Source organism: Chanodichthys erythropterus, chromosome 3, assembly GCF_024489055.1.
Source record: "Chanodichthys erythropterus isolate Z2021 chromosome 3, ASM2448905v1, whole genome shotgun sequence".
Taxonomy (NCBI): domain Eukaryota; kingdom Metazoa; phylum Chordata; class Actinopteri; order Cypriniformes; family Xenocyprididae; genus Chanodichthys; species Chanodichthys erythropterus.
In genome coordinates, this window is record NC_090223.1 from 26423208 (window position 1) to 26435115 (window position 11908).

General features: G+C 38.6%; 2 protein-coding genes across 4 annotated transcripts in view; both read left to right on the plus strand.

Annotated features, from left to right (window-relative positions):
• The window catches only part of smurf2 (SMAD specific E3 ubiquitin protein ligase 2), a 60339-nt gene extending 57521 nt beyond the window's left edge, over positions 1–2818 (plus strand). For both annotated transcript variants that reach the window (XM_067381531.1, XM_067381532.1), the window contains one exon: positions 1195–2818. In XM_067381531.1, coding sequence (XP_067237632.1) covers positions 1195–1294 — 100 coding nt within the window. In that variant the 3' untranslated portion in view covers positions 1295–2818. The remainder of the gene's footprint in view (positions 1–1194) is intronic.
• A 3215-nt stretch (positions 2819–6033) lies between these two features.
• ddx5 (DEAD (Asp-Glu-Ala-Asp) box helicase 5) lies at positions 6034–10978 on the plus strand. Of its 2 annotated transcripts, none has more exons than XM_067381534.1 (13): positions 6034–6192; positions 7094–7265; positions 7371–7467; positions 7590–7723; positions 7804–7869; positions 7951–8092; positions 8177–8337; positions 8423–8595; positions 8684–8794; positions 8887–8948; positions 9033–9092; positions 9950–10171; positions 10313–10978. In XM_067381534.1, exons 1-13 carry the CDS (start codon positions 6152–6154, stop codon positions 10711–10713), a joined length of 1842 nt encoding a protein of 613 aa, XP_067237635.1. In that variant the 5' UTR covers positions 6034–6151; the 3' UTR covers positions 10714–10978. The 2 variants fall into 2 exon arrangements, with proteins under 2 accessions (XP_067237635.1, XP_067237636.1); XM_067381535.1 differs by having other exon boundaries at positions 9950–10184; positions 10313–10482.
• The last annotated feature ends 930 nt before the right edge of the window (positions 10979–11908 follow it).

Sequence of the window (11908 nt, forward strand, 5' to 3'; positions counted from 1 at the left end):
TTTAAAAGACCTCCGAAGAACAGGCAAATCTCAACATAACACCGACTGTTACGTAACAGTCGGGATCATTAATATGTACGCCCCCAATATTTGCATATGCCAGCTCATGTTCAAGGCATTACACAAGGGCAGCCAGTATTAACGTCTGTATCTGTGCACAGCTGAATCATCAGACTAGGTAAGCAAGCAAGGACAACAGCGAAAAATGGCAGATGGAGCGATAATAACTGATATGATCCATGATATCATGATATTTTTAGAGATATTTGTAAATTGTCTTTGTAACGTTTCGTTAGCATGTTGCTAATGTACTGTTAAATGTGGTTAAAGTTACCATCGTTTCTTACTGTATTCACGGAGACAAGACTGACATTATTTTCATTTTTTAAACACTTGCAGTCTGTATAATTCATAAACACAACTTCATTCTTTATAAATCTCTCCAACAGTGTGTAATGTTAGCTTTAGCCACAGAGCACAGCCTTAAACTCATTCAGAATCAAATGTAAACATCCAAATAAATACTATACTCACATGATCTGAAGCATGCATGCAGCATGAATGATGAACACTTTGTAAAGATCCATTTTGAGGGTTATATTAGCTGTGTGAACTTTTTTTATGTTGGTTAAGGCAGTCGTGAGCTCGGGGGCGGGGAGCACAAGATTTAAAGGGGTCGCGCGCATATATAATTATGGCTCAAAATAGGCAGTTAAAAAAAATGAATTTAAAAAATCTATGGGGTATTTTGAGCTGCAACTTCACAGACACATTCAGGGGGCACTTTAGACTTATATTACATCTTTTTAAAACTGGTTCTAGGGCACCTTTAAATTGTAATTATATTTCACCAATATTACTGTTTTTACTGTATGTTTGATCAAATAAATGCAGCCTTGGTGAGAATAATAGGCTTCTTTCAAAAACATTAAAATATCTTGCAGACCACAAACTTTTGAAAAGGTAGTCTATAAATATAAAAAATATTTTAAAACAGAAATTAGCATAGTCGTCCGTAGATTTTGAAGCCGGTGCATGGAACAGCTAACACTTGTGTTAAATGGTTTCACCTGATACAATAATCTCAAGTGTCAAGTACTAAACAGTATATAAATCGGTCATTAGTACAAACTACTAACATCTTCTGCACTCTGATTCACCAATGCTATTTGTTTCTTTTAAACTTCATCTCAGCTTCAACCGTATTGACATTCCTCCATACGAGAGCTACGATAAACTCTACGACAAACTGCTGACGGCCATCGAGGAGACCTGCGGCTTCGCTGTGGAATGATCGTCTGCGGCTGGCGCTCGCAGAGGAACCTTTCTCCAGGCGGGACAGACCTGTCAATCAGCCGACAGACGTGTGGGCCTCACGGGGAAGCTCAGACGGAAGGGCTGAGGAAGGGTGGATTATACCGCAGCACTCAACGCCTGATGCTGCTATACAGATCTTTCTGCATTATTTGAAAAGAAGAGAAGAAAACAGTGGATCTTTTCAGCTGCTAGTAACTCTTTTACTCACTATTTTGGAACCTCCTCTTCCTCTTCCTTTTTTTTTTTTAACTCCATACTTTTATTTTTAGCATTAAGACAACATATTAACAGTATTTCATGTAGCATTTTCACAGACTAGACGTTAAGAGAGGCCGAACTTTAGCGGGGCACGCAGAACAAAAGCGTTCAAGCATAAGCTAACGTAGAAGCACTACTGTCCTTACCGAAGACGAGACGAGAGGAAGATACCAATGTCAACAAAAATACTGCAAAGTTGGTCATTTGGGACTTGAAACTTTTCTTGTTGCACAGGGTGCTGATCCTCGGCTTGCTTGGACTTTAGCAGGCCTCGAGATGACTTTCCTTCCGATCAGGGAACTGGGCTCCGCTGGCCTCTTTTGGGCTGCCCTACACCGGACACCATCTTGACTACCTGTGCTTCATTCCCGGAGACTGGTGTCATCCGCAGTCCGACTCATAAGCTTGATGAAAGTGAACGAACGAATACATGAATTCTTAGGTAGGTAGGTAGTTAGTCTAGCTTTATTTTTATACAGTGTGAGAGGACAAGGTGAAAAGAATAAAATTATACAGATATAATATATTGGCATCGTCGTAGGAAGCGTTGCCGATGTTTCCAGAGCAAAAAATGAAGTTTTAAAAAAGGATGTGCCCATTGAAAAAGGCTTCAGTGAGGTTGGCATTGGCTTGCTTTGAATGTCTGACAAATTCCATCTTTTTTGTTTGTTTGTTTTTTTAAAGAAAACTACAAATTGTGAAGAAAAACATTTTAATATGCATTATTGGTGTCCACTTTTTTTGGTAATGGAATTCTAATTTGTCTCAGATGTCAACTGAACCCTTTAAAAGATTTAAATATGATGAATATGTATGAGCATGTTAATGAGACGTGAAATGTCTTCCATTTCATACCTTCTCATTTGTTTTGGGCTTTGTTTTTTTTTGTTTTTTTTTTTCTTTCATAAAAGAAGTAAATGCAATTGTTTACCCCTCATGGAAATCAAGGGAGAGGAGTGTCTATATCACTTGTTATTTTTGTGATTTATTATTAACCCGTTGTAGTACCAATTTACTGAACTTTTTACCATGCAAAAATGTCACTGGCCTTCAGTGAGCGTTACAGATGAACTGCAAGGAGGATCGCTGTACTAAAGAACAAGAAACAGTTCTATCTTTTATAGGAATACATCAGCTTTAGGTGTAAATCTAGCAGAAAACAACAAAAGCATGTCTAATGTGCTCTTTGTAAGCCTCCGAAATGCACAGCTTGAAAACCTGTTTCTTCAGGATTATTAAAAGAAACTGCATAAATAAACAAATGCAGTTTATATATATATATATATATATATATATATATATATATATATATATATATATATATATATATATATATATATATATATATATATATATATATAAATCTATATATTGTTGAATGTTTCTGAGATGCTGCCTGTCTATAGCAATCCTCTATGACCATGGACTGTTGTTAAGAGTTTGCATACGCTGAAAATGAGCTATACATCTTTTGTTACATTTTTTTTTTTTTTATATAAATGAGTGTGAAAGAAGGTGAAAAAAAAAATAAAAAAAGCCTCTGGATGGATCAGTTAAATATTCTGAGATGGTGCTTTGTATAGTTATAGAATATTGTTCATATATGTGGGTCACTGACTGTCATTTATCTTTTAATTTAATTAGATTTGAAAAAAAAAAATACATTTTGCACACACACTATATAATGGCTGTATATAATAGGCAAAAAAAATTCTATTTACCAAACTCTTTATGGACTGAATGATTATATATTTCATTTAAATCTGGTGCACACACAAAGATCTCTTCATTATCTCTTCTTTTAATCTTTTTTTATTATTATTATTATTATTATTATTGTATAGTTAAATAGGCCTCCATATGGACTGGATGCCCTGTTGACTTTAAGAGGGTCGTTCCTTTATAGCATGATTTACTAGCAACACTTTTAACTTTCATAGCTGACCGGTGCAATTTGCTAAATGTAACACACACTATCATTTTTTTGTAAGAGTGTTTTATTTTTGTGTGTAATTAGATCTGATTAAACTTGCCTTCCTGATGGGATCACTGTGGCCGCCTGGTTCTGTATGACTGTGTCCAAATAATGCAAAAAAAAAAAAAAAAAATCTTTAATTATTCTTTCATTTCAGTAATTGAGTTAATCTGTATTTGACTATTGGGATTCTATGTTAAAAGGGGTTACATCCTTGATGCATAGTTCATTTACCTTATTCAAACTGCAATAAGAATGATTGCAAATACTGTAGTATTAGGTTTAGTAGTGTGGCAGAAGAGTATCAGAGTGCTTCACAATCTTTTTGTGACACCAACGTGGGCTGTTCATCTTGGAACAAAGGGGCTGATGCCCCTATTAGAATAAGAAAGAAATTGTTCTCCATCTTAAAAAGCAGGGAGAGGTGTAAATATACCCCTTTGAGCAAGTATTCTAGGTGTCGATACTTGATTTGTCCAAATCGAAAGACAGACTTAAATTTTTAACTTTTACCCAAGGTTGTGTAACTCATTGGGAGCGCTGCCAATAGAGTGCTTGTTTATTTACTACATATAATTGTACTCTATAGCTTACATTACCAATCACAAGTTTGACCACACCTATTTTTTTCACATTTTATAATAGTTACTTAAATCATCAGAGCTATGAAATAACACAAATTAACACATTTGTGAATGTACGTGTAAAAAACATATTCAGTATATTTCATTCTCTCAAACAACTATATATAACAACATACATAGGCACAATTTATATTTGTCTTCTAAACTAACCTCCAGTTTCACATACAAGCCTTAAGCCCAGACCCAGACTAAAATGCATATTTGAGCTGTTTTAACTGAAAACAAATGAAGACTTCAGATGCAAAAGCCACTAAGGCTGAAATTTTCTTCTAAAATGAGCATTTTTATCAAGCTCGTATGTTTAGGTTTAGTAATTTCACTTTAATGGCAATTAATAGGTCATTTTCATTGCCATTAAAGTGAAATAATGAACATAAACATACAAGCTTGATAAAAATGCTCATTTTAGAAGAAAATTTCAGCATTGCATCTGAAGTCTTCAAATATCTTAATTTATGTCAGTGCCATTATTTTGGCTCATGATGCACAATAGTTTTTTCTAGGGTGTGTATAAAAGCTACTTAAATGAACTAATTGAACTAATGCATAACTTTTGCTTAATCTAAGCCATGTATGTGAAACCAAACCTAAGAGTTTTTTAGTTTGTAGTCCTAAAACCTGGAAGAGAAATAGCATTTTCAAGTATTTTGGTTCCCTATATATGGTTATAACTTGAGACTTCCACAATGTTTCATAGATTTTCTAAAAGCACTTAAAGGGTTAGTTCACCCAAAAATGAAAATAATGTAATTTATTTCTCACCCTCATGCCGTTCCAAACCCGTAAGTCCTTCGTTCATCTTTAGAACACAAATTAAGATATTTTAGTTGAAATCTGATGGCTCAGTGAGGCCTGCATAGGGAGCAATGACATTTCCTCTCTCAAGAACCATTAATGTACTAAAAACATATTTAAATCAGTTCATGTGAGTACAGTGGTTCAATATTAATATTATAAAGCAACGAGAATATTTTTGGTGCGCCAAAAAAACTAAATAACGACTTGTTTAGTGATGACCGATTTCAAAACACTGATTCATTTGTGCTCCGAAGCTTCCTGAAGCAGTGTATCGAATCAGCTGATCGCTGTTCGCCAAAGTCACGTGATTTTAGCACTTGGCAGTTTGACACGCGATCCGAATCATGATTCGACACAGAAGAATCATAACGAATCTTCCTGAAGCATTGCTTTGAAATCGGCCATCACTATATAAGTCGTTATTTTGTTTTGTTTTTTGATGCACCAAAAATATTCTTGTCTCTTCATAATATTAATATTGAACCACTGTACTCACATGAACTGATTTAAATATGTTTTTAGTACCTTTATGGATCTTGAGAGAGGAAATGTCATTGCTCCCTATGGAGGCCTCACGGAGCCATCAGATTTCATCAAAAATATCTTAATTTGTGTTCTGAAGATGAACGAAGGTCTTACGGGTGTGGAACGACATGAGGGTGAGTAATTAATGACAGAATTTTCATTTTTGGGTGAACTAACCCTTTAACTCTAGAGCCAATTAAATTCAAAGTTGTGCATTGTTATTGACTACAGTTCACTAATTTAAAAAAAGAACATAAAGTGCCATCTTACTGCCATACTGTTTTTGGACATGTACCACGGTAAGTTCAATGTAAATACCATGAAGTATGATCATACAAATCATGCATTACCATCTCATGCCACCATTTTATAATGGTATCCTCACAACAGTCTTTGCAGGGATTAAACAGCAGATCTTAAAAACACAAGTCTAATCTCCAAACGCGCATGCTCAGCGACGAGTGCGCGCAAACGTCAGAAAGACGTCAGCAGTTTTCCGGAAGCCACTTCCTCTTCCTATAAAGCTCGTCGAGTGCAGGTTGTGGTCGGCGTTCACAAGCACCGTCACTGCGCATTACTGGAGAAAAGGAACGTCCGAGTATTTATTTTTTAATTTATAATTTCAGATTTCAATATGCCTGGATATTCCGACAGAGACCGCGGTCGTGACAGAGGGTAAGAATTTCTTGTGTTTCGAAGGAAGATTTGTGGTTGTTTAAAAAATATTAATTCGATACGGTTTTTGTGATTGATTAGATTTTCGTGACTGTTAATCGATTATTTTCACGATATATTGAATCATTTTACAATCTGTTTGTCGTGGGATTGAATCTGACCGAATGTGTGTTAGTGTATTAGAGGGTGCGTAGGTACGTATCCATTTTCTCGACAAAAATCGCGTGGAAAACGCGTGTCTGTTGTTTTAACTTGTAAAATATGTTATAAACGTCGAAAAGTGGCGTGTTCGTGTTACATTTAATATGAATTTCGTAGGTTTATATCGTTTAAAGGCCTCGTCGGGCCATGTGGCTGTGATGTTATAAAATGCCGGCCGGTTTTTTCCTCTTTGTCTCCTGCCGGTAGGAAATAAAATGGCAGCGGCGTTAAAACGTGGCGCAGAAAAGAATTCACGATGTGAATCGAAACCTGAGCTTCTGTCATGTATTATTCAGACCTTTTGTGTTTTGCTTACCGGGCGTTTGTTTTTTTTTGGTCGGGTAATGAGTACAAAAGCACGCGTACCTTTTTATTTTTCAATGTTACCATGGTAAACCAATGATGTGCTAGATGACGGTATGGCGTATTTATCGGAAATGCCATTTTACAAATCACTGTACTGTGGTACTACCATATTTGTTTCTGCTTTGAGTGTTGTACACATGGTTTTTTGGGGGGGGTTATTTAATGTTGATGTTAACCCCCCCGCCAAAAAAAAAAAAAAAAACTGAGATGTGTATCACACTTAAAGTATTGGCACCATGACCATGCCAATTCCATGGTACCATATATATACTGGCATCCACCAGTTAATTTAAGTCCAAATGTTCTAAAATAATGTCGTTTTATTTATTAATAGCTACAGCAGTGGCCCCCCACGCTTTGGAGGCAGCAGAAATGGACCACCTCCGGGCAAGAAGTTTGGGAATCCAGGTGACCGTCTGCGGAAAAAGCACTGGAACCTGGATGAGCTCCCCAAGTTTGAGAAGAACTTCTATCAGGAGCACCACGAGGTTTCTCGGAGGTCACCTGTAAGTAAATGCACAATTGTGGGTTGTGATGTGTGGTTTTTTTGTTTTGTTTTTTCCCCCCTCATTTGGAGATTTTAAAGGTGTGGCGTGTCTTTTGTATTGCAGCAAGATGTTGAACACTACAGGAGGACTAAAGAGATCACAGTGAAGGGTCGAGACTGTCCCAAACCCATCATGAAGTTCCATGAAGCAAGCTTTCCGAGTAAGTTGATGCTTGCTTGAAGAATTGTGGAAGATTTCTTTCTCTTTTTTTTTTTTTTTTTTTTTTTTAATTAAACTTGAGTTTTACAAGGTTAAACTAACCATTTTTTATGTTTTATGTAGACTATGTAATGGATGTGATCACTAAACAGAACTGGACTGAACCAACACCCATTCAAGCTCAGGGGTGGCCAGTTGCACTTAGTGGCAAAGATTTGGTCGGCATTGCACAGACTGGCTCGGGAAAAACCCTCTCGGTATGATGCTTATGAACCATCCTGTCATATTGTCTAGTTGCGAGTCATTTTTACAGGTTTTAATGAGTTTTCTTCTACAGTACTTGCTTCCTGCTATTGTTCACATAAACCACCAACCATTCCTGGAGCATGGAGATGGCCCCATTGTAAGTTCAACAATCCGTCAAGTGTAAATCCGAATCGTTGTCTTAAGATCGGCATTTTAAATCAGATGTTTCTCTCTTTAGTGCTTGGTGTTGGCTCCCACCCGTGAGTTGGCACAGCAAGTCCAGCAGGTGGCAGCAGAGTACGGCAAAGCTTCTCGTCTCAAGTCCACCTGCATCTATGGAGGCGCTCCAAAAGGACCACAGATCCGGGACCTGGAAAGGGGTACGATTGGAACCGAGCTTGAATCTCTTTGGAATGCCTTTTTAATGGTGTGCTAAATGTCTAACATTTCTACTGCTTTTTCAGGGGTTGAGATCTGCATTGCCACACCCGGAAGACTTATTGATTTCCTAGAAGTCGGAAAAACAAATCTGCGCAGATGCACGTATCTTGTGCTGGACGAAGCTGACCGGATGCTTGACATGGGTTTTGAACCTCAGATTCGGAAAATTTTGGACCAAATTAGAGTATGCATTGTTTTGGTGGATTTTAATGCACTCATAGCTGTTATCTCTTGAAAAATGTTAATTTTCTTATGGTTTCCTCCTGTAGCCGGACCGACAGACTCTAATGTGGAGTGCTACGTGGCCCAAAGAGGTGAGGCAGCTAGCCGAGGACTTCCTGAAGGAGTATGTACAGATCAACGTTGGTGCTCTGCAGCTCAGCGCCAACCACAACATCCTACAGATTGTTGATGTTTGCAATGATGGCGAGAAAGAGGACAAGTAAGTGCTGGGAACATTCGGAGTGAACTACGGTTTGGTTTTGATGGCTCTGTGAGGCAGTGCATAACGATGAACTATTATTTTTCAGACTGATACGTCTGCTGGAGGAAATCATGAGTGAGAAGGAGAACAAGACCATTATCTTTGTGGAGACCAAAAGGAGGTGTGATGACCTTACTAGGAGGATGCGTAGGGATGGGTAAGATGACCTCCTTTGCTTCACCATGGTACGGTTGCTTTGTTCGGATATCAAACGGACTAACTTCATTGGCTTCTTTTTTTTTATTACAGGTGGCCAGCAATGGGTATCCATGGAGACAAAAGCCAGCAGGAAAGGGATTGGGTGCTCAATGGTACGTTTTCACCATAAAGGTCTCGGATCATCAACTCATTCTTGGTTAATTCACTTGATTTGACTTGTGTTCCTGCTTCAACAGAATTCAAATATGGAAAAGCGCCCATCCTCATCGCCACAGATGTCGCCTCCAGAGGACTAGGTTTGTTATTCCTTCTTAATATGTCCTTTAACATTTCATATTGTGTTTTCTATGAAGTTCTGCCGTTTCCTTTTAACTGCTGTGCCTTTCTGAGCCCCTCTCACCTGAAGGTGGAGTCTTGGAGGCAGGACCTTGGCATGACGCGTCCAGGTTCACCAGGAGGGGGTAAGGAGCTCCTCTGTGGAGTTCTGCCTGTCTGCCAGCCAATCAAATTGCATTCAGAGGTGGTCGGAGCTCCGTGATTGGGGCGTAATCCAAGGGGCGGCATACCATGGAGGAGTGCGGCGCCGTTGGGTGGTCGCACTTGCGTCCTGCTCGCATCTGCTCTCGCGCAACAGCTTGAACTGTTGAACTTTTTAAGTTTAAGGACTGGGCGTTTTCGTAATAGGAAGTGTCTTGTATTAAATTTTAGTTTTGCCTTCGAGAGCAGTTGCTTTAATCTACATGCCTCCGCACTGAATGCGATTACCCGGCTGGTCGATGCGTGCCCTCCTTTTGCTGGCTTCAGTCATGTCGAGTCCTGCCAAAGAGAATCATATTTTCTTTCAAGTGAGCACCGGTTGGTTGGAAAGCTTGCGTCAGCCTTAAATTTAAGCCCTATAATCGGTCTTGTTTTTGAGCAAGTTGAGTCTTGGCAAGATGCAGCAGTTTGTCTTGTCACTTTTAATAGAGGACAATGTTAATTGTCATTTGGATCCTTAAAGTCCTGATTTTTAACCATCCTTTCCTCAGCATGGTAAGTCGATGACCTATCGTTCATTTGTTTCCCTTGCTAACGTCTGTTATTCTCGCTGCTGTGGCGGTGTGCACCCGCACTCCTCTATTCCTGCCATGGCACGTCCATTTTCTCTTAACAGATGTGGAGGACGTCAAATTTGTCATTAACTATGACTACCCCAACAATTCCGAGGACTACATTCACCGCATTGGCCGTACGGCTCGCAGTCAGAAAACTGGCACGGCGTACACTTTCTTTACGCCCAACAACATGAAACAGGCTCACGACCTCGTCTCTGTCCTCCGCGAGGCCAACCAAGCCATAAACCCCAAGCTCATCCAAATGGCCGAAGACAGAGGAGGTAAATCCAATTGGTGAGATACAAGAACTGTGGTTTAACTACAGACAGTTTTGTACTTCATAATCTCTCTAAAAGGGTACGGCTCAGATTTGGTTTCTGATCTGTTGGCGAATTCCAGTTAACTTCTCGTTTCTTTTCCAGGTCGTTCAAGGGGAGGGCGAGGTGGGGGGTATAGGGACGATCGCCGGGATCGCCACTCCAGCAGCAGGCGGGACTTCAACAGCTACAGCCAGGACAACCGTAATGGTGACTCTTATGGGCAAAAGAAGGTGTTTGGAAACAAGACTCAAAATGGATCTAGCGGCTACAACAACAGCAGCAGCAGTAGTAGCTTTAATGGGGGTTACAGCAATAACGGACAGGGTAACTTTGGCAATCAGTCTGGTGGCTATGGAAACCAAGGCTATCAGAACCAGCAGTTTGGTCCCAGTCAAGGGGGCGTTCAGAACAGCATGAACCACCCTCCACCGTTCCCCTTCAACCCCCAACAGATGCCACAGTCCATGCAGTTCCCCATGGCCCCTCCTGCATTCCCTCAGTAAATGCAGTTTCATTTTGCTAATCTTAATCTTTAATTGTTCTGTTCGAGTAACTTTATTTCTTCAAGGCAGGTTGTAAAATGTACATGCTGTGCAGGTTTTTTTTTTTTTCCCCCACCCTCCCCATTTTTGTTAGGTGTATTTCATTTTTTTTAGTAACTTAAAGTTATTTTGTACTATGTAGAGGTAATGAAGGATCTACACTTGTAAAAATGTCAAGGGCCATTAATGGCTATTGCATGGTCCTCCAAATAAAATATTAAATGACTCTTTGTGTCTGTCCTCTAAGTCAAGTCGCATCTAATGTTTTGATGAACCTTGTTGCCTGGGGTTATAGTTTTAGACTTATGGGAGAGCAAATGATTATGAAGGAATTTTAAATGTCAAGTCTACAAAAAAAGCTTACTTTCACTTGAAAGTGACTGGTGCCATAACTCTTAGTAGGAAGTGGATCATTTTTCAGCTCAATTTTATGACTTATATTTTCATTAATTATTGACAATTCTCCCTTCAAAAGTTCTTGGTAAGTATTTGACACTAGGCATACCTTATCATATTTGTTAATCATAGTCTTAAGAATAAAATCTAAATCGTAGCACTTTTACTTTTTTTTTTTTATAAAATAGCAAAATTATAGAAGTGTAACACCAATGAGCTTTCCTCTGAGATTGATCCACAACTTGTTTCGTTTTAACATTGATAACCCCAATGAAATGGGATAAGGACAAACATTCTTTCAAATTATTTATTTGCGCATGTTGGACCTTGCACTGAATAACCTGGAAAACGGTTTTCCCCAAAAATAAGCAATTCTACGAACATTTTTAGTAGGGTAAATGTTGCAGAAGTGCTATACCAGATGAAGGGATTTTATCAGGGATTTAAAAATATGCAAAACAATAAGGTATAATTCAGTTGCATTACTTAAAATGTTACATTGAATGATGCCTTTTATATAGGGTTTCTTAAATATTTGAAATATTTTTCACGATTGACAAGCTAAAGAACACATTTATAAAAATCTTGACTCATTACTGAGGAGAATGGCTCTCGATGACCACACACCTCTTACTTTGATTCATACAGACTCCGGCTAAATTTGCAAGGAATAAGGTATTGGTATTATTTGTGATTGTATGAAAATCCAGATTAATTTTATGGCTGTGTGTGTACTGCTATTCACTACGTTATGGGGACC